The 23,634-nt window shown below is 41.3% G+C and overlaps 1 protein-coding gene across 2 annotated transcripts in view; it reads left to right on the top strand.

Moving 5' to 3' along the window:
- Positions 1-23,634, top strand: part of LOC126336587 (disks large 1 tumor suppressor protein) — a 4,198,467-nt gene that overhangs the window by 3,148,102 nt on the left and 1,026,731 nt on the right. For both annotated transcript variants that reach the window (XM_050000444.1, XM_050000445.1), the window contains one exon: positions 9,846-9,881. In XM_050000444.1, the coding sequence (XP_049856401.1) occupies positions 9,846-9,881 (36 nt within the window). The remainder of the gene's footprint in view (positions 1-9,845; positions 9,882-23,634) is intronic.

The raw sequence follows: 23,634 nt of genomic DNA on the forward strand, positions 1-23,634 counted from the left end.
CGTCTCCATGACGGCAACAACATCTGTATGTCGCCTCATGTCTATTTTCTGTCCATTAATTTTGATATCCACCTCAGTTTCTTTGCTAATGTGGTCCTCAGCCTCCTGGATATAAACATTGAATGCAAGAGAAGAAAGAGCACATCCTTGTCTCACGTCTGTTCTAATTTTTTCTTCTCGTTTCTTGTGAAAAATCCTAATGGCAGTCACTTCGTTCTTATAGAAGCTGAGTATCATCATTTTTTTTTTTTTGCATTTTAGACCTTCATCACCCATCTGATTGTCTCTTCCAAGGTAAAATTATCAAAGCCTTTTCCAGGCTTAAAAAGGCGACACATGTTGGTCTGTTTCCCTGTAACTGCTTTTCGATAAGACGCCTCAGTGCGACAATCGCCTCACTTGTTCCTAGTCTCCTCCAGAACCCAAACTGACCTTCAGTCAGTCTATCCTTCACCTTCTACTATCTGCGAATAAGTACAGCATCATGGGTATGAAACGTGGACGTAATCGCCGACTTGCTCCTCATATGTCCCGTATACATCTCAAGACGATAATCTACAAACATTAAAAACAGCTATATCATTTTACTCCCGCTGACGTCTGACGTCTGTCGTTAAAATTGTACATAGTTCTATTAGCAATTATACCTTGCACCAGTGTCGTTTGGTAGACTGAAAAAACTCTAAAATGAATCGCAAAGTACCTGCACTTCCCATAGAATCACCAGTCGGAAACCTCGTTTCATGATCCGCAGCCCCTTTCGAAATGTTGCAGATGCTCACATTATTCAGGACAGCCCGCTTGTTTTCTCTGCGCATATATTTACTTGGAGCAGACACAAACAAACGAACGAACAACAGTAAAGAAGCCAAGAGATTTAAGAGTAATGTAAGGTTACTGCCCTGTGGTCATTTACTTATGGCATCGCTTTGCTGGACTCAAGAGGACTTCGTACCTCGTTTTTTTGAAAAATTAATAATTAAATAACAGCCTTTTGAAGCTGGTCTCTGAAAAGTCCCGGCGGCCTCCCGTCGCCTTTGGATGTTGTCCCTTTCAAGTTACTTTGCTACACTTTTTATTTTGTTCCTGTTACTTTGCTTTTTGAAGAAGAATTTAATCTAAATTTTCTTCTGCGTCTGAATGTAATTAAATTAGCACTCAGACTTCGAGCGTATTGCGTCTTTCTGAGGTAACTGGAATTACCCCTCTTTATAATTTGGTTTTATTCTGTCGCTTGCGTGAAAGGAAATCTCTCTTTCACATTTAAGTTGTGACACTGGAAGTCGGACCGACAGCGTCACGAATGGAAACTTATGTTTGACGGGTGTTGAAAATCAACATTTCGTGCTAAGTAGTTCTTTCAGTCACAGAAAATTCATCCAGCTCTCTTTAATAACATTTTCTTCGTTCGTTGGTTGGTTGGTTGATTTTGGGGAGGGGACCTAACAGCGAGGTCATCGGTCCCATCGGATTTGGAAGGATGGGGAAGGAAGTCGGCCGTGCCCTTTCAAACACTTCCTTTGGCTAAAAGTTTATCAGAAGTTAAGAAAACATTTACCGAACATTTCAGATACGTACTTACTAACTTAGGACGTGCCACGCCAAACGCCTTCGCTTTCTTGTAATGTCGTAGGATGTCTTAAGAGTGTTACTCAACACGTTTTATTCCTTTATACCCCCTTTATACGTATTGGTTGAGATCAGTACAATGAGATCTCTTGCCTTAACCAATAGTCCCATTTTCCTTACTGTGACAGTTGTTTCCGATACGACCCGGAAGAGTGGCCGATTTAAGTGACATGGCACTTCTACACACAGAAAGTGTCTGGTGATCGTGTTTACATGTTTCTTTTTTTTTTGTTTTTGTTTGAAGAATGCATATTGAAGTGGCTGAGGCAGTATGGAGGAAAAAACGTACCTGTCGGAGATTATATGCTTGAAGAAGACTGCGCTGTAGTTCCTTCTCTAGATTGTCGCACAGATGAAAAAGTGGTAGATGACAGAGGGATAGAAAAACAATTAAAATCGCTCAAAAGTGGAAAGGCCGCTGGACCTGATGAGATACGAGTTCGATTTTACACAGAGTACGCGAAGGAACTTGCCCTCTTCTTGCAGCGGTGTACCGTAGGTCTCCACAAGAGCATAGCGTTCCAAAAAATTGGAAAAGGGCGCAGGTCATCCCCGTTTTCAAGAGGGGACGTCGAACAGATGTGCAGAACTGTAGACCTATATCTCTAACGTCGATCAGTTGTAGAATTTTGGAACACGTATTATGTTCGAGTATAATGACTTTTCTGGAGACTAGAAATCTACTCTGTAGGAATCAGCATGGGTTTCGAGAAAGACGATCAAGTGAAACCCAGCTCGCGCTATTCGTCCACGAGACTCAGAGGCGATAGACACGGGTTCCCAGGTAAATGCCGTGTTTCTTGACTTCCGCAAGGCGTTAGAAACAGTTCTCCACAGTCGTTTAAAGAACAAAGTAAGAGCATATGGATTATGAGACCAATTGTGTGATTGGATTGAAGAGTTCCTAAATAACAGAATGCAGCATGTCGTTCTTAATGGAGAGAAGTCTTCCGAAGTAAGAGTGATTTCAGGTGTGCCGCAGGGGAGTATCATAGGACCGTTGCTATTCACAATATACATAAATGACCTTGTGGATGACATCGAAAGTTCACTGAGGCTTTTTGCGGATGATGCTGTGGTGTATCGAGAGGTTGTAACAATGGAAAATTCTAATGAAATGCAGGAGGATCAGCAGCGAATTGACGCATGGTGCAGGGAATGGCAATTGAATCTCAATGTATACAAGTGTAATGTGCTGCGAATACATAGAAAGAAAGATATTTTATCATTTAGCTACAAGATAGAAGGTCAGCAACTGGTAGCAGTTAATTCCATAAATTGTCTGGGAATACGTATTAGGAGTGATTTAAAATGGAATGACCATATAAAATTAATCTTCGGTAAAGCAGATGCCAGACTGAGATTCATTAGAAGAATCCTAAGGAAGTGCAATCCGAAAACAAAGGAAGTAGGTTACAGTACAACTGTTCGCCCACTGCTTCAATACTGCTCACCTGTGTGGGATCCATACTAATGGCTATGAGCACTATGGGACTTAACATCTATGGTAATCAGTCCCCTAGAACTTAGAACTACTTAAACCTAACTAACCTAAGGACATCACACAACACCCAGCCATCACGAGGCAGAGAAAATCCCTGACCCCGCCGGGAATCGAACCCGGGAACCCGGGTGTGGGAAGCGAGAACGCTACCGCACGGCCACGAGATGCGGGCGATCCATACTAGATAGGGTTGATAGAAGAGAGAGAGAAGTTCCAACGGAGAGCAGCGCGCTTCATTACAGGATCATTTATTAATCGCGAAAGCGTTACGGAGATGATAGATAAACTCCAGTGGAAGACTCTGCAAGAGAGACGCTCAGTAGCTCGGTACGGGATTTTGTTGAAGTTTCGAGACCATACCTTCACCGAGGAGTCAAGCTGTATATTGCTCCCTTCTACGTATACCTCACGAAGCGACCATGAGGATTAAATCAGAGAGATTAGAGCCCACACAGAGGCATATCGACAATCTTTCTTTCCACGAACAATACGAGACTGGAATAGGATGGAGAACAGATAGAGGTACTCAAGATACCCTCCGCCACACACCGTCAAGTGGCTTGCAGAGTATGGATGTAGATGTAGATGAAGGCTGTTGATTTGACCATTCCAATGTTCGTCACTTGTGGGGAGGTTCCTCTCTAGCTTCGAAAAAAGACTATTTTTCGTTTTTGAAGAGATTTTCGGGGAAAATGGGAGCATTGACGGCATAGGTCGTGCAGCATAGAAAGTAAAACGGCCAGTTGCGAGAAGGACTTGCGTTCTGACGGTTCTCAACATATTTATGTATGTATATAGATGGTCCGTTTATAGGTTTTGATGAGTGAGTTTGCGAGTATAAAAATATGTGTCATAAATGACAGTAACTTTCACTGCATTGACTTAGAAGCTTAAATTTTTTACACCGCCAAGGAACCGTAGACCTTGGTATTTGACATAACTTTCAACTAGATACGTCTAGCCATTCCTGCGTAAAAGGTGTCTCAACAGTCGGACAGACAGATGGACAATGAAGTGATCCTGTAAGGGTTCCGTTTTTACCAACTGAGTTCGAAACCCCGAATATGAATGAAACTAAAGTTTTCTTACATATCCTCGGAAATTCGTGTATGTGTTTCGTTTAAAATATTAAACTAAATAAAAATAATAATAAAACCATGAGACTAATCAGTGATAGATGAAAGTAATCAGTCTAAAGCTTGTTGTCTAAAATACTTGTGACTGAAAATTGTGTGACTTTTAAATTCTTATTACACTGGTACACTGATGTAGAATAGTCTTTGCTGCCCTTCTTTCGAACACGAATATTAACTACATAAATTACTTTCAAAAAGTGTGGTGTCAATTACCCTAAAATGAATCTGACTACCTGTAAATGAAACTGAATATAAGGAATGGCTATCAAAAGTACACAGAATGGCTTCCTCATCAAACAATCACAACGCACTGTCTAAATGTCGCGTATTGAAACTGTGTCCCGTTAGAAAATACATCTACAGAGCAATATGAAAGCAAGTGAATACAGTTCCTAATTTCAGCTCAGAAAGCTCGTTTAGGCCCTACGAGTGTTTCTTACTTCCAACGAATAACTCAGCTCTTCTCTTTCTTGTTTAGTTGTGAAGTGCTGCATTCCCTTATCCTGAAATAAATTACTGTGCAGCTGACTGCCTTATCATTGCCTTAGGCTGGTTGACTAAATGAGAGCTTTGTTACCTTTCCAAAATCTGCAGCTCACGGCCCACGCAACAGTCGGCGTGACAGTGCAGTAGAGTTTCGATTTGCAATCAAACTGTGAGGATAAACTCTAGTGAAATGTTTGCAAATGAATGAAAAAGCTCAAACTGAAATTATATTAAGATCATTTTAATAACACAGAAGTGACTCATACTAACATGAAGCTCTGATCTTCCCTTGTATTACCATAAACCTTGCACCACACTAATTCAGACAAACAGAAAATAAATTACGAAATTTACTCTTTGCTTTTATTATCCAATACTTGTTACTGAAGAAGGAAAGGATGAATAATAATCAAAATTACGAACCACATTTGTCTTGGATACCAAAACGTAGATATTGTTGAATAAAATGGCATCTTTACGCTATAATACTTCGCGGTTAGTGTACGCAGCAAATAAAAATTTATTCATACTACCTTTTTCGTAAAACGTCGTTCCTCTACGAAAATTTGTCAAACTTGTACTCTCTCCTAAGTCACACCAGGAAGTATCTCAAATAAACTTCACTCTGTATTCTACACTTTCGAAGTCAAAGCTCCTCAATCACCGACGACTCGACTCTCTCTCTCTCTCTCTCTCTCTCTCTCTCTCTCTCTCTCTCTCTACTACTACTACTACTACTACTACTCTAGCGCTACCTCCGGTAGCCAAAGAGTAACATACAATTCATGCATTCACGAATATAAAGTCTCTTAAAATGACAAAGATTCCAAACAAAACCGTCATGTCTCATGATGTATAAAATTTACAACCAATTAAAAAAAACTATTTTGAGTTCTAGTTCTTACTATGTGCGTTCCTTTGTAAAGATATGCGTGAATTTTTCAAATTACACAATTATTTTTTAACTTAAACTGTTATTTCGATTTCTCCTGACTACATCTTGATCACTCCTGGTGGTGGTTCCTACCTGTGAACACTGTCTCAGCAGATCATCAGTAGGGAAGCCGAGAGAAACCTACTGTACTTCGACGTGAACCAAGCTGCAATTAAAGTCACTAATCTACGTTTCGGGAGAAAGTTTTCGCACGAAATGAAAGGTTGGAAATTTTGTCCTCTATTAACTATTCTGAAACTTAAGTGAACAAGTATCACTGCGAAGCCCTTGCTAGTCTTAACACAGTCACTCACAATCCCTTTCACTCACGTTAGCAAGTTTATGGTGTTGCATTTCCCGAAAACGTAATAGCTACAAAAAATACGGATTGTTTTTGATTGAGAATGCTCGACAAATATTAAGTCTGTCGGAACCTAATGCAGTCACCGTTTTTAGCCACCGACCTGCTCAATACGCCACGCGGAATTTATGTCTTTTCTCGTCACAAAATTCACTTAAAAATTCCGAAATTTCTACACACCCATTGGAATAATTATGCCGTCACTTTACAACACTTTTGATGTATGAAACAATGCTACATACGGCAACTTATCATTCCATCGGAACTACTACTACACACGTCCGAACTGTTTCATGGCTAGGTTACGACTCCTCTCTAGAATACTCTAAGTCTTCTCCACCAGCAGAGAAAGGCGCGAGAAGAATACTGCTTTACCATTGGTCAGTTTACTCAACAGCCAATAGCAAAACAACATTCTATCGCGTCAGTCCGCGCTTTTCATCAATAAACAATCCCAAAATGGTAAACCTAACGACTGCACTTTTTACCGACGTAATTATCTATTATGCTGAAGTTTTGTTTATGCATAAAGTTATTTACTATTGTTATTTATACCTGAATTAACTTTCCCTTTACCACAAATTTACTTTACTAATCTATTCTACAAAAATCCCATTTGTCCACATCCATACTTCTTCAAAACGTTCCCACACTAAATACCACTACATAACTCGTTACACAATTATCTTCATATTAACCTTAAACCACACTCACGCATCATTCATACTGCTAAAACACATTTATAACATTTTACATGCACAAAAAAACATAATAACACTTTATGAAAAAACTACAACTGTTTATGATAAACATTCTATTACTTTAGTGCATTCTAGTGGACACAATCGAAACTAAATCACAGTCCCTGATCCAGTACTGCACTCTGTCGACTGATACATAAACTACGTGCGCGTCCAGTCTCGCGTCACCATCTGTCACTATCCAGGTCTGAGACACATCTCCCACTTAACCGCCTCCAAGGCAGGATCGGTATACGGCGTTACGCCTCAAGTCCATACTTACCGCAGAAACGGACTTACATACGCTAGATACATTCAGAAAAAAACAATCATTGTTTCATCATATTCACGTTCACCACTTATGCTGTTAAGACGCTACGAAATTAAGAACACCGAATTTAATGCAGCATACTGCATTATACAGAATTTTAGGCTGAAAGTTTTATTGGTTACAGGATAGCGTACTAAACAACATAACATCAGTTTTTACTTCACTTGCAGACTAATAATTATACATATTAGGAGTAGTAGTTCTTTAGGTTAATTAGCACCTCCAAGCAGACCTACATGTGGCAAGAGCAATCCATAAGTGCTTATTTTCCTCTGGACAGCAGGTCGTGTGTTGAAGTGTGGATGCATGGGCTCAAAACGGTTAGCCTATACTGACACGCATGGTCTACTCACTGGTGCAGTTACGAATGAGCGGAAAAGTTGAGGTAGCAAATTATGTGATGTGCTTGCGAGAAGACAGACGCAGAGAAAATACACCTAACACTGAATTCAGTACATGTTAAGGTACCAGTGATCACAACATCTGCACTTAAGCCCCTAACACCCTGTATAAGCAGTTCAGGAGCTTTCCCGCCTAAACAAGACTACTATTGTGATCTTAAACTTTTGTAGTCCTGTCTTCTTCTGTTGCGTGTAATATTATTGTCAACTGATAATTTTTACTTATGGACCGCCTGACAGCAACTGAATAAAACACAATTTTAGCACCATACGCGTTTCGCCTTTATTTTCCGCAAGGCATCGTCATTGGTCTGGAATATGTACATATGTTTGTTATTTAATTTACATTTTTGTCACTATACCTATAGGTTATAAACAGTTCTGGTGGTTGTTATTTCCTATAAAGTAGTAATGTTTTGAACTGTACTTACAGGTTGCGTGGACAATTTCTTACTTACTACTCTCCTGTTGCATTTTCGGTGTTGTTGTTCTTCTTCTGAATGCCAATTTGCGGTTTTTTTCCCACATTCCACACCATTATGAACTGAACGCTTGTTTCAATGCAATGTTTTGGTTTCTGTTGTCGACTGTCAAATGTTTTTGCCAAAGATCGAATGTTATTGCCAAAATTTCGAATGTAATTATTGAAATACATCAGAACAGATAAGTACGAACAGATCACAGATACTTCAATAATTACACTCGAAAGTTTGGCAATAACATTCAAAAACTGGTTCGAATGGCTCTCAGCACTATGAGACTTAACTTCTGAGGTCATCAGTCCCCTAGAACTTAGAACTACTTAAACCTAACTAACCTAAGAACATCACACACATCCATGGCCGAGGCAGGATTCGAACCTGCGACCGTAGCAGCCCCGCGGTTCCAGACTGCAGCGCCTAGAACCGCTCAGCCACTCCGGTCGGCGGCAATAACATTAGATCTTTGGCAAAAACATTTGACAGTCGACAAGGGAAACCAAAGCATTGCATTGAAACAAGCGTTCAGTTCATTTTGGTGTGGAATGTGGCAAAAAAAACGCAAATTGGCTTTCAGAAGGATAACAACAACACCGAAAATGCAACAGGAGCGTAATACGTAAGAAATTGTCCACGTAACCTGTAAGTACAGTTCAAAACATTACTACTTAGTAGGAAATAACAACCACTAGAACTGTTTATAACCTAAAGGTACAGTGACAAAAATGTAAATTAAATAGCAAACATATGTTAATATTCCAGGCCAATGACGATGCCATGCGGAAAATAAAGGCGAAACGCGTATGGCACTAAAATTGTGTTTTATTCAGTTGTTGCCAACGGTCCAGACGTAAAAATTATCAATATAAGGTAAGACTACTATTGTATTTTGATCAAAGGCACACAGCGGAAGAAATGAAGAAGTAGGTACACTGGCCAAGGAAACTGTACACACTGGTTAATTCAAATATGATCAAATGCCGCCTGACGATTCTTCTTGCCGGAAAGAGTATAATCACGGCCCGAAGCAATGGAAACCCGCGACAGTCTTATGCAGGTGAAAAGAGGCGCAGTGCCGCAGTGGTACCTAATCTCCCATCACGTCTTTGGTACCAAAGCTGCATGTATTGCACAAACTTTATAGTAACAATGGCGTGATTTCGGTTCGATCACGGGAGACGATGGTAAAATCACTACCGCCGCAACATGATCACAGCTTCATCAGCTAAATGCCGCCGTGAAAAAGATATCGATCACATTTTCTTCAGCCGCGACGAATTCCGTGTCTGGTGTCCTCTGGCAATGCTTTGCCAACAAACATTCAGACGATTTTAACGATAGACATAGAAGTGTATGAACTGTATGATTTTGTAGCAGAAGGACTATTAAGAATTTAGGAAAAGCCAATTTAAAAATTTTTTCGATTATAATGTAATAAATCAGTAGCTATAATTTCTGTTTCCAAACCTTATTTTAAATTTCTTAGATCATTAGCTTAATTCTAGGTTACATGAATGTGATAGATAACTGGGTTTTTAACAGTTTAGGCTTTTATAGATTTACTGTTAAAAATAATACTGAAGTTGGCTGCCAAAAGCCATTAACATTTTTAAAAATGCATTAAATCGAACTCTCAGTTGTCGTAATATTTTGCTAGGGCCCTTGAACGACAGTTGACTGTGAACACTCTTCTAGTGCTGCGTATGGGTACACCAGTATGTCTTTTATCAATATGCCCTATTATTTCATGTAGATATGCGGCTAGTGACTGTAGCTATTTTTATTTGTAAGCTCTACAGACAATTGGGGAATCCCCGTGACCAATGCCTCCTCTTTTGTTACAGAGTAACGACAGCTGGCAGGGACACGACAGCGATCAGGTGAGTCCTGCGCGCACGCAGTCTCCATCCCCTGAATGAGTCGGCAACCCGACAAAGAGAAGTGTTGATTGGGCTGCCGACTTTGAGGGGCTTACAGCCTCTGCCTGTGTGACGGCGCTTGCCGGAGCCGCGCCGCCGGCTGTCAATTAACGGAAGGACGTGGGCCAAATCCCGCCGTCATGTTCGGCGCGCGCATTACACCATTCCATCGCTTTACACGGATTACGAGGATAACGGGATAGGCAGCTAATGCGCCTCCTAAACTGCTCTGCCCGAGCCGGGCGATATTTCAAACTCTTTCCCGCCGTCAGACTCGTGAGAGCCTCCATCGTGTCCTGTCTCTGTCTCTCTCCCACTCCCCAGCTAGCAAATCGCTCTCTTTCTGTCTCCATTCAGTTCTCTCCTCCCCACTCCATCCACCCTCTTTCCTTTTCTCCACCACGGTCCGGTAGAACTGTGTGCGCCGCCCCATATCTTGTTAAAAGTTTGATGGTTTGAGCCAGCTGAGAGATATTTGGCCATTCACTGACATCTAATTTAGCGCTCTTCGTGTAATTTCCTGTGATCGGAAAGACGTATATGAGGGAACTTCAAAAAATTATTTCTTTCCTCTTCTTAGAAAATATACTGAAGTAATTCCACTGTACAATGAAGTTGGGAAAGAGTCGTCATACGAAGATTTACTCCTTGACGCGAGAACTTTTTCTGTGTAAATCTTACTGAAGGGCACTGAAAGCCTTGTGGTTTCTCCGAAGTATAGTCGTATAAACCTGTAGAAAATCAGAGCTACAGGTATCACCACATAGTAAACAAAGTTATAATATTGATCTCGTGTTTGAAACTCACTCTTTGTCCCGTGTGTTTTCAAACATGTAATTATATACTTTGTCTTGATAAACCCAAATGTTTCTTTTTCTTTAACACCCACGCATATTTCGGTGAAGTTTCATCATAGTCAGTGGGTTCATTTTATTTCTTGTCCAATAACATGGAAAAAATTGCATATTAACAAAATATATACCATAATATCACACGCGATCGCGAAGCTACCTGTCATTTGCAGTACAGTTGATGTTTAACACCAATTTGTCATCTGTGACTGATCAGGAGTTGTCAATAGTCTATTACGTACACTTACCGAAATTTTAGGCCTAAAAGCAAATTATTGCTTTTTCAGCTCTGTTAATATTAGACTGCAGTACTGTAATTATCTTACTTTGTGCTGTTTGAAATTATCACCCACAGCACATGAAACAAAACGACGAACAAGTCAGTGTCCCATAAGCAGTGACACAGTGTGATTAGCACGTACAGTTTGCACAGACGCTCGATCATGCAAGAATAACAAAAAGTGACGACATACAATTACATACACAGCTGTCTCCCGCTCACCAGTTTTACAAAGTAACCTGTCCTCACAACATTTCTGAAAGCTATTACATTAACCTAGCAAACGACAATTAAAGGATAATCAACGAATATGAATTTCCAGCATAAAGTAAAATAATTACAGTACTGTAATTTAACATTCAAAAAGCAGAAGAAATCAGAGGTTTCATTTTAGATTTAACATTTGTAAATGTATGTATTATACTATTGATAAATCCTGATCAGTTCCAAATGACGAACTGGAGAAAAATATTAACAATACCGCAGATGACAGACAGATACATGATCATCAGTATGTGATATTAAGTGAGATATTTTGTTAATAATGTTATGCATATAAAAAACCTCAGAACTGTGTATATTATCATTCTGAATTTTTTACGTTCAGAAATGAGCCCTCTACCTTCTTCTTCGAATTATGTCTGGGTGTTAAATAAGGAAAAACAAATTATTTTGCTCTAGCCATAAACGGATTTTCATATTATGTACGATTATAAATAAATTTTGAAGGTTGACAACAATACAAAAATACCGACATTATGGGAGACATGTATAACCGAATTTCGAATTTCGTGCAAAGCGTAGTTTTTCTTAGGGTTTTGACGCAACTCTAAAATATTCCTTTAGCAGCTGTTAGAGATTTGTCTAGCTCGTCAACCTAAAATCTTTCCAGACTGGATTAATAAAAGACAGACAACGCTAAGATGCTGGTTTTAATGTTACGGTTTCTCCTTTGGGATGTTGTTCAACTCGTGCATCATGTTAGCTTGAGTATCTGTTATGTCAGGTAATATGCAGTTTTGAGCGTTGATATGTCTATGTCTCATATCCGCCTAGCGCTAGCATGTAGTGAGATGCTTTAGGAACTTTGGAGAAAAATATTACGAACCATAGGTTGGATGTTTAGATAGCTGTGAGCGATCAAATGGGGTGGCGTGTCTTTATTGTGTGTCTGTTTCACGAAAATCAGATCAGATCAGCCTTCTCCATCCCAAGGATATCTTAAGTAACTAACTTGTTTTCATATGCAACACAGATATTGTTTCGAAACATTACTACATACCTCAGTAATTCTGCTGGTTTTTACATAGTTTGTGTGTAGTGCGACGTATACGCTCCACAAAAATTCATAGAATGTAGAAAACATTGGTGTGTGGGTATGTCAAACCCATCTTCAAATGTTATGTTGAAAACTTGTGTGCGATAGATATTTCATGTTTTTCATTGTCAGGAGAATAAATGTTTTTTGGTACTGATTTGTTATACTTGTTCCCATAATCGCCATCCTGATAAAATCGTGAGACATTGGACTCCAGGTTTTTCGTGGTTTCCCTAAACCGCTTAACCCTTTCGTGATTAAAATTTATTTACCAAATATTTGAATTTGTGATGAATAATACACTTTTACTACCAAAAAAATTTTAAGCAGACCGGTTTTGAACATCGGTGGAGCTGGGCACATGTATGTCATGAAACTCACCAAATCCATGTTTTACTCTGAACCTACGTTTTTCAGAGTATAATTTTTAATTTTAGAACAATTTTATCAGGAACGCGATGTGAAAATCGTGCGTAGGTTGGTAGGACACCCTTCTGTTGAACGTGTCAGAAGCCGGGTGTGCTGTGTACACAACCTCTTCCTTATCAGGTGCTCCGTGGGTACGCAGGTTAGACTGATGATGAATCCACAACCCAGATCATATAAAATGATAAACTACTCCCGTGAAACTAATATGCTACTTGAAAATTCAACTGCGGCGCTCATCGGAAAACGTTGTTTGATAAGCTCCTGAATTCCCCCGGGGCCTTGCCTATTGGTAGTGGTTAGAGCACAAGGGCATCCCAGTTGAATAATTTACTTTAATGTTTGAGAAATGTTAGAGTTTGATCTGGTAAAGTAATTTTTATTCAGTGTTCAAAAATTACTTATGACACATAAACGTTGAGGTTATAAAGCAATTTGAAAATGAATTTACATAATTAAAATAGAACAATAATAACAAATTGAATGGCTGTTTGGGTCACCACGAGCATGAAACTTGACAATTACGGTTGAAATGGTGCCCGGACACTTAATAAACGTCGTAATTGCAGAACTTTAAAATTACCAAAAAAGTAAGAATTTGAATAGAGCATACAACAGATCAGTGTATAAAGGAAGACGGAGAAAGTAACATCACTGGGTGGGTGAGCTCCAATGAGTTAACTCGATAGTGAAACAAACATGAGTCGTTACAAGAAAAATCCCCTTTGAAGCAAGAATTAGATTGCAGAGAAACTTGCATACAAGTGCGTGAAGCGCGTAGATAAAATTAGGAAGACTAAAAAACAGAAACCGGGGATTCACTCCTTTTCCCTCAGTATATCGCGATTCCCAAAGTCGGAAGGAGGTGGTTGCCAATAGGTCGGGGTGCGCCGGACTGCGGCCGCTGTTAACTGCTTTTGGGTGAGCCGATCTGATGAGACTGCGAATAGCGGATCTCATCATCCTCCCGATTACTCGCCGCGGACGCGCCTAAGTTCAAAGCGAAACTTCGAAGTCGTGGCAGAGGGCCGAAGCCAAGAAAAGCAAGTCCGAGCACAGAGTCCAGAGTGGTGTCACCAAGTAGTAGTCCGAATCAGAGTACCCATACGAATTCTAACAAACAATGAACGCCTCTCTCAATTTTTGGTAGCCTTCCTTCAGATCTTGGAAAAGCACCCCGCGTAATCTTTTCTAGCCAATCCCACAATGGTCCTTAGTGCCCTTCCAGTCAGGGATCAGGAAGTCCGTTCCCTAGCTCGCACCATAAGGTTAAAACGTATCCACCAATTAGATTCGCGTACATGGAGATGGGAGACGAGCGTCGCCCCGTTCCCACATCCAGACTTGTTTGTCGGAAATTGGGGAAATTTTGCTGGGCTTCGCACCGGAAGGGCAAAGTTTGGAAATTTTCAGAGTTACGAGTGGCTGTATATTATGCTTGAGAAAATGTGTCTGGAGACCACACAAAGCAGCATAACAGCAAGTCGACAGCTGAGGACTCCATCCGAAGATTACTAACAAGGGCCGCGCGGGATTAGCCGAGCGGTTTAAGTTACTGCAGTCATGGAATGTGCGGCTGGTCCCGGCGGCAGTTCGAGTCCTCCCTCGGGCATGGGTGTGTGTGTTTGTCCATAGGACAATTTAGGTTAAGTAGTTTGTAAGCTCAGGGACTGATGACCTTAGCAGTTAAGTCCCATAAGATTTCACACGCAGTTGAACTTTTTTTTTTACTGACAAGGCAGACTTCTCACCCTTTTCACCAGTGGTTTCTTCTATTGCTGGCGACCGAGCGAGGTGGCGCAGTGGTTAGTACACTGGACTCGCATTCGGGAGGACGACGGTTCAATCCCGTCTCCGGCCATCCTGATTTAGGTTTTCCGTGATTTCCCTAAATCGTTTCAGGCAAATGCCGGGATGGTTCCTTTGAAAGGGCACGGCCGATTTCCTTCCCAATCCTTCCCTAACCCGAGCTTGTGCTCCGTCTCTAATGATCCCGTTGTCGACGAGACCTTAAACACTAACCTCCACTGTCGAGGGCAGCAGTTTGCCGTCCTGCCAATCATTGTTCGCTGAAGCTTAGCCAGAAGGAAAACCCTTCAGAGCCTCGTCCGACTGTATCACTAGCGTGAGACCTTGCACCCCAAATGCCCGGAAGTTTCTCCCGTTTTCGCCCCAGCGAAAGGAATTACCCTGGTCGAGACTAGATGCATTTAATGGAGAAAAATACTAAAAGTATGAAATGTTAAAGGTGTGGGCTACCTACATTGCTACAAGCTACCCCCTAGTCACGTGTGTAAAGTACATGCAGTAGTAGTGGAAAGTCGACAAATAAGACTGAATCGGAAAACAAATGAAGCAAGACAATATCGTATGGAAATTCAGTATGCAAAAAGGAAAAATGTAAGCCTCACAAGCGAACAGCCCTCAAACCTCTGTTACATGGAGCTAATCGGCATTTTAAGGCGCAACCTTATCATTAGCTGTTCTAAAAACATCACTCGTCATCAACACTTCCAAAAACTTTGACTCTCATTGTTTAAGTCCTGTGGGGAAATATTCGCTATGCGTCATGATAAATTCCGTAACCAGTTATTGAGACATATATGTCGAAGTACCATTTGGGGCTGCTTTACTTCAGATCCCTTGACTGCAAGCCACACCTAACGACAACAACTTCGAATAAATCTATATTGCTGGAAGGCGTCGCCGTTGGTAGTCCACTTGTGGTCAAATTCTTCATGGAACATTTCGAAGTACAGGTGCTGGACTCGGCAACTTGTAAATCTAAGGTGTGGTGCAGATACGTCGACGATACCTTCGTTGTGTGGAGCCATGGTCAGGAGCAACTCGGTGACTTCACTAAATCACATGAACAGTCTCTAGGGCAACATAAAATTTACCATGGAAGTAGAAAAGACCTAAGAGCTGAACTTTCTAAGTGTGCTTCACACGTAGGATTGTAAAAACCTGCGAAGCAACGTGTATCGAAATCCGATACACAGGGACCGATGCCTGTACAAACCGTCAAATCGTCAGCCGAACCAGAAAAGAGACATGATTGATATGCTCGCGCGACGCGAGCATGGCGAATATGTGAAGCGCAGCACCTCAGACTCGAGATGCAACACCTAGAAAGGATTCTGGGGTGTAACGGGCACTCCATCAATTACATAAGAAATGTCGCTGTATCAGACTCTCGGCGGAGAGACACGTCGGAAAAAGAAATGTCGGGTAAGGCTTTTCTGCCATACATTCCCAGAGTGACGAGCAGAATAGGTCGTATATTGTGCAAACACGGCGAAAAGACTGTTTATAAACTGACATAGAAATTCAAAGAGTATCTCAGTTCGACAAAGGAGAAAAGGGACCCACTTAACAGTGTTGTAAATATAACATGTACATATGGAAAAGTCTGTGTTCGAATGACTGGACGATCAGTCAAAACGGGGATCACCGAACACACTGGGCATTGCAAGTTGGGGCAGGTGGAGAAATCGGCCTTGGGGAAGCTGTACCACACAAGCGGCTCTTAGTGAAATTGCGTGCTCATGGAATATCGTCTCAGTTATGTGACTGGATTTGTGATTTTCCTGTCAGAGAGGTACAGTTCGTAGTAATTGACGGAAAGTCATCGAGTAAAAGAGAAGTGATTTCTGGCGTTCCCCAAGGTAGTGTTATAGGCCCTTTGCTATTCCTTATCTATGTAAACGATTTTGGAGACAATCTGAGCCGCCGTCTTTGGTTGTTTGCAGATGACGCTGTCGTTTATCGACTAATAAAATCATCACAAGATCGAAACAAACTGCAAAACGATTTGGAAAAGATACCTGAATGGTGCGAAAAGTTGCAATTGACCCTAAATAACGAAAAGTGTGAGGTCATCCACACGAGCGCTAAAAGGACTTCGTTAAACTTCGGTTACACGATAAATCAGTCTAATCTAAAAGCCGTGAATTCAACTAAATACCTAGGTATTACAATTACGAACAACTTAAATTGGAAGGACCACATAGAAAACGTTGTGGGGAATGCTAACCAAAGACTGCGTTTTACTGGCAGGACACTTAGAAAATGTAACAAACCTACTAAGGGGACTGCCTAACGACGCTTGTCCGTCCTCTTTTAGAATTCTGCTGCGCGGTGTGGGATCCTTACCAGGTCGAGTACATCGAAAAAGTTCAAAGAAAAGCAGCACGTTTTGTACTATCGAGAAATATGGGAGAGAGTGTCACAGAAATCATACAGGATTTGGGATGGAAATCATTAAAAGAAAGACATTTTTCGTTGCGATGGAATCTTCTCACGAAATTCCACTCACCAACCTTCTCCTCCGAATGCGAAAATATTTTGTTGACACCTACCTACATAAGGAGAACGATCACCACTTTAAAATAAGGGAAATCGGAGCTCGTACAAAAAGATATAGGTGTTCGTTCTTTCCACGCGCTATACGAGATTGGAATGATAGAGAATTGTGAAGGTGGTTCGATGAAACCTCTGCCAGGCACTTGAATGTGATTTGCAGAGTATCCATGTAGATGTAGAAGTAGAAGCATTCGCGGTGTGACACGGACCACATAGTAAAATTCGCCGACACAGAAGTTCTTGCTGTAAAGAAGAGTTATCAAACCCGCTTGTCCAGGGAATCTATTGAAATACACAAACATGACAATAGCTTCAACTAGAAATAAGAAAGCCTCAAGGTGAATGAATCTTGGATTCCCGTGCTGCGACGAGCGACCGTTGCAGGTAGCAAGGTGAGAATCGCAGTGGTAATGACCAAGGAAAAGCCCTTGGACGTTGGCGCGCCGGCTACATATAATCTGCGGCCGCAAGCTCGACTCCAGTCCATCAACAGTAATGGACGGTGAAGCTTTGACAACGGCAGCCACTCATGCTGGCGAAACGTCAGAAAAATTATAAGACAACATCGGGTGAAGAACGGGAGACAGAAGCCAAAAGCAACTTCTCAACAGAGTTGCCAATCGCAACGGAAGCACACACATGGTCACATACTAAATGCTGTGGCCTTCTCCACCAGACATTGCGGCGCCTACAGTATCAGCAGCCGCGGGTTGCCCGCTTCGCAGGCACACCGAAGCACTACGCAACCGAGAGGCAATATTGATGAACGGCCACAACAACAACAACACAGCAAAGACACCAGCGACCACCAGGGGCCACTACCGGCCCACATAAACATAAGGAAGAGGTCGCTGCACATCCCGGAACTATTTTCACACGTCAAACCACGTGATGGAAAATATTTCCGAGGTGCTCATCCGCCGAAGCGCTATAAAGGTCGGCGCTCGGCCGCACATCGGCGGTTCATCGACCGCCAGCAGGAGTGGATAACTGCCGCCCCGGCTTGGATCTTCTCGCTGATCTCTGGATTAGGCTTGATATATCGGAAAAGTCACTGGCGGAGACTAGCAGGAAATTATTTCTGTGGTTTCCTATATTATTCTTGTATATAGTTGTGATTCGAAGACGGATCACTGTTTTGTGTTGGTGTAATGCTTGGAGAATTTTTTTTGGTTAATTGAACAGTTCAATAAATTGTTTTCGGACTTCGATCGTTAGTTTCTTCTGCTTACACAGACATATCACTAAAGGTACTGGATTCCTCAGACTGTGCCGTAAATCGAAGCATAGCACCACTTTACATCTGTAGCACAGTAGCAAGTGCCCTCCACTGCGCCCCTTCCAGTGTCCTGCACGGCGAAACGCGGACGTAGAGCCGGCAGCAGCAGACACAGGCGCCAGCGCCTTGGGCCGCAGAGCAGGCCGCAGTTTCTTTACGAGAGCAATTTCACGGTCCGCTCGGGCAGCGGCAGCGCCGCGTGTCGGGGAATCACCGGCCGCCGCCACCCTGCCCGAGGATTCACGGAGGCCGGCCACCACACTGTCCGGGGATTCACAGAGGCCGGCCACCACACTGTCCGGGGATTCACCGAGCCGGCGCGTGCCGCCCGCTGCGTTCTTCTATGGCCACCTTTCATGTTTACGGCGCCGCTTCCTTGTGTGCCGAGACTTATATGACTTTACTCCCTTTCGTTATTTTTTCCCCAGTTCTAACCGCATCAGTTAAGACCTGAAAGCGGAAACCACCCAGAAATACTCCTCCATTTCGTTGACGTTTGTGAAAATTGCAATACCCGGCGAAAAATTACGTGAATGATTCCAGTTTCGGAGCAGAGGTAGTGTTGTCAAATCTAATGTGCCGAAAACTGTGGCTTAAGGGCTGATAGCTTACAAAATCGGCGAGATATGGACCTAAAAGGTGGACATAAAAAGAGACGTAAATTTTCAGTCATTAGGTAAGTACGAGAGCTATTCGGGAAGTAAGGTCCGATTGGGCGCGAAACGGTAACTGTAGTGAAAAATCAGATGAAGCTTTGTACAGATGTGTTGGGCAATGTCTCTAGTATGCCTATCGATCGCGTCACATCTCTCTTTTTCACGTCTGAGCGCACAGTGAGCACATAAAGATGATGCCTAGGAAATAGTGTCTCCCGCCAAGTATGGCTGTCTGCCGTGAGATTTCGCTTGATTTGCCCGCGTAACGTAACTGTATTTCCTTCTTTATGACAGTTCTCGGCAGTACACTATAGGGGCAACGAAGACGTCCCTGCAGCGTTTTCGATAGGAAGTGTCTGATCACCCACCATACAGCCCAGACGTGGCTCTCTCTGATTTTCATCTGTGTTCACATGAACCACTGGCTATGAAGACAACATTTTGGCACAGACACCGAGCTGCATACCTGTGTAGAGAATCGGCGGAAGCCATACGCGGCTTCCTTCTGCGACGAGGATATTGAAAAAGGTTGGTACAACGCTACGGCAGATGTCTAAATCGGAGCGGCGACTGTGTGGAGTAGTAGCTAACTATTGCAAATAAAACATTTTTCATTTTCAGATTGTTTCCATTTCACGACCAATCTGGCCTTACTTTTCGAATAGCTCTGGTATATCCTTATATGTTATGAACAGAGTTGGTACACTGGTACATTTGTAGTCAAAAGTACTATCCTGAACTACTATGAACTTTAGGCTGCTAGTAAAAAATTCTCTACACGGTTCAGCACAAGTCATCAAAGTACTAATGTTAACAAGAAAGCAGTCTACTCGCAACAGATCATTTATTTTTTAATCATTTCCGTTCCAACAGTGAATTGCGCTCGGCACTGAGAATTTTGTTTTGTATCTCACATGCTCGATTCTTGATTGTATATGTACTAAGCATCTGTGCTGCGTGGTACTTCCATCTCCGGAATCCTGAGTTAACTGTATGTGGAGCTGTAGCAGTTAGGCTGAGAAAAAGGTTGTAATTATTCACCTGAAGTTAGTAGCACGAAATGGATAATCCTACACGGACAGTCCTTTCTGAAGAAGGGATTGTAGAGCTTTTAGCGAAATGTCTAAGTGAAAATTTTGGATGTCAACGATTTTTTCATGGCAGTGGTTTTGATGATGACAGTGATTCATTTGAAAAAAGTTCAAGTGAAAATGACTACGGAAATAGTCCATCCTGAAGAGTTTTAAGAAATATCACATAATGGAAAGTTTTGTATTGTAATGCTTACATAATATATTGGAATGAAAGCCCACTTTCCGTTGTAATGTATACCCTAATTGTTGGTCAGCGGCCTCCTTGTTTCCACATAGAGGTTGGCGAAATCCCCTGTGGCGCTTTTGTGGCTGGGACGGCGGCGGTTTAAATAACAGTGCACGTAGGCGCCCTGTGTCTGCATTGAGGAGAGCAAAGGGTTAATTCCGGTAATTGGTTTCGGCCTATACGAGCATCTTCAGACATAAGTTCCAGATGCGAGGAGCCGGTTCACAGACTGCTATGTATTACCGACTTACCTGTTGTAAGTTTCCTACCTTATTTTTGTCATTCAAGGAAAGCAATGTAAGGTCTATTTTCATTTGATTTGTCATATTTCACATGTTTGTACTAGATGTTTTTCAAACAGTAGATTTCAGTAGTCGGAGTGTTATGCTACAGAGGTTCTGACTAGAAGTACTGTGATCTTTGTCTGTCAGTGATATCGTCGTAGGCTTCTTAAGCAGAGTTGCCAATTTGTAAGAATCCCCCAGGCTGTGGGGAATTTCAGTTCGATTGCGGATTTTATGGGGACTGCCATCATGTGGGGAATATTCTGGGATTTTAACGTTTTACTACTTATTAACAATCGTAGCTGTTGCATCGATAATTTGATGGTTGGTGGGTTTGCAGCTTCTGTTGATTCTAATGATTTTCTTGACTTTAAGCGCAGAATGAGTTTCATACTGAAGATTTCAAGCAGTGTCATATAAACAGGGTAGATAAGCACTCTTTTATATACAAATAGAACTTAAGCGAGACTGAACATAACAACGGCAGAGCGCATGCGAGAAAAAGCTGTTGGCAGGCGTAGAGCAAAGCTTTGTTCCCTCTCTCGCCACTCTTCAACTCATATCGTGTGTATTCTAATACGCTCGACTAATTACTTTTCGTTTTCTTTCCTTGGGATATAATAATGATTTTGTGCAAAAATGGATAAATGGTTGCTTAAATGTGTACGTAAAAATGGCAGAAACTAATCCTAAGGTAGGTTGCTAACTATATTTGTTTGACTCCTTTTAAACAGCTCATATATAGCTTGTTGACTTTCTAACGATACCTGTGCCTATATTCTGATCTCGAGTCGTCGGAGATAATTCGGAAGTTCTCCAGCTACTTTCCAACTCCTGCCAGCCTTCTCGATGAATCGATGTGTGACGGTACATTGGTTATTAATGCTGTGAAAGAGTTATTATTGTTGTTGACGGCATGCTGGATGTTGAGAGTACAATGATACCTGACATCGAAGAAAATGTTCACATCACAATACCATCGATAGATGGCGTGTAATCCGACTGTAAATGTTTAGTAAATAAATTAAATATCATACCTATCTTACTCATTGAATATTTGTTTCGGAATCGACTTAATTCAATATCATATGCTATGTCACAAACAAGTGCCATATGTGAATATGATCGACGTTGTACAGAATGCTTGCACAAAATCCTCTTATTTCTTTATTCTGTGGGTTACATAAATTTCTACCATAACAAGGATCTTAAAAATAAAAAGATTTGGTAGTAACCATTTTGCACTGCCATTGGCTGGCTACTGTGACGACACCAAGGAACGGAGCATGCTAGCTGATGACGCAGGCTATGCATTTATGCGGGGATTTGACGAAAGAGTTTGTTTCTGTCAGATTATATTGAAATTCAATTTCTGCTGCTAAAATGTTATTGATAAATCATATATATCAGATTCGATTGCAGCTTTATACCCCACTCATCTATAATATATCAGATCATAATATATTCTGGCATCTTTTATAATGTTTGGCCTTTTTCAGCTTATTTGAACAGTGGAACTGTTCGAGTAGTAGGTATTTAGGGATAATTTAGTGCCCCAAGTTTCTTTTCAGGAGCTTATGTTTTCATTGTGTCATTTTCAAAGTACTTGGCATCTGTCCTAAGACGGTATAGTTAATTAGCACTACACTGTGTACTGATGAAATCGTATTGCTTATTTCCGATGTTGCAACGAAAATGTTTTGAGTTAATTGTTTGCGACGAAAACCAGTAGCTTTCCACATGTGTTGAAAACGGTCTTAACGCATGCTATTACACAACTAAACAGCACGGAACGTATGGAGAATATGAACGTCATAAAATCAACTGGTCGTACTAAGTTACAGCTAATTAAACTTAAATATCAACTGTTACATTGAAATAAGTTCAGCAGAAGACTTTAACGTTGTTGAAAACTACACTTCATAGGAAACAAAGCTGGTTCGAGTCCTCCCTCGGGCGTGTGTGTGTGTGTGTGTGTGTGTGTGTGTGTGTTGTCCGTAGCGTAGGTTAGTTTAAGTTAGATTAAGTAGTGTGTACGCCTAGGGATCGATGACCTCAGCAATTTGGTCCCATGGAACTTGCAACAAATTTCCATTTTTTTCCAAAGCTGGTTCGTATACCATTTTTTCTTATCGGCAAACCTACATCCACTGCGCTAAATATGAACAACTTGGTCATAATCATTCGTATAGATAATACCGAGAAAAATTGAGAACCGTACTTCCAAACACGCTATTACAGTAGCTACATAGCTTTAATCCAGTTGCATCAGAAATCAAAATTTCTGCACACATTTTGTCTATTGCAGATTTTATTCAGCTTTTCACTGTTGCGAAGATAAATATCACTTTCCAATAAGTTCCAAAACAGTGTGCTACTTGAAGCGACTTTTCGACCACTTACTTAATAGAACGTCACGAGCATCACACCACATAAACGTTTTTGTAACTTTTAGAATTACCTGAATTTCTATTTTTTTTCTTGTAAATATTTAACTTTTTGAAGAATGAAAGCATATTGTGAGCATGAAATAATGTAATCAATAATTTACTCAAGAGAGTATCAGAAAATCACTCAAATATTCTATTGTATGGGGATTATGCGGGGAATCAGGAAAATTTTTCTCTCCAAATTTGGGGAATTTCATCTAGATTTTTGGGGAACTTGGAATATTGGCATTGGCAACGCTGTTCCTAAGTGAAGCTAGTGCGGAAGTCGGGTTTTGGCTCTGCTACTGGGCGGATGGAAATAGCCTGCAGAGCACAGAGATAAAGTTACAGATAAGGACGAATAATGAATCATAATTTGGTCAAGATTAACTGGACAAGGCAAGGTCGTGAGGTAATGTTGTTGTTGCAATGCCTGCTTGGGCGTAATGGCGATGCGTATGAAAAACGGAAGGTTTTAGTGGAATTTCTCTTTATTGATTCGGATT

This window comes from Schistocerca gregaria, chromosome 2 (genome assembly GCF_023897955.1).
Source record: "Schistocerca gregaria isolate iqSchGreg1 chromosome 2, iqSchGreg1.2, whole genome shotgun sequence".
Lineage (NCBI taxonomy): Eukaryota > Metazoa > Arthropoda > Insecta > Orthoptera > Acrididae > Schistocerca > Schistocerca gregaria.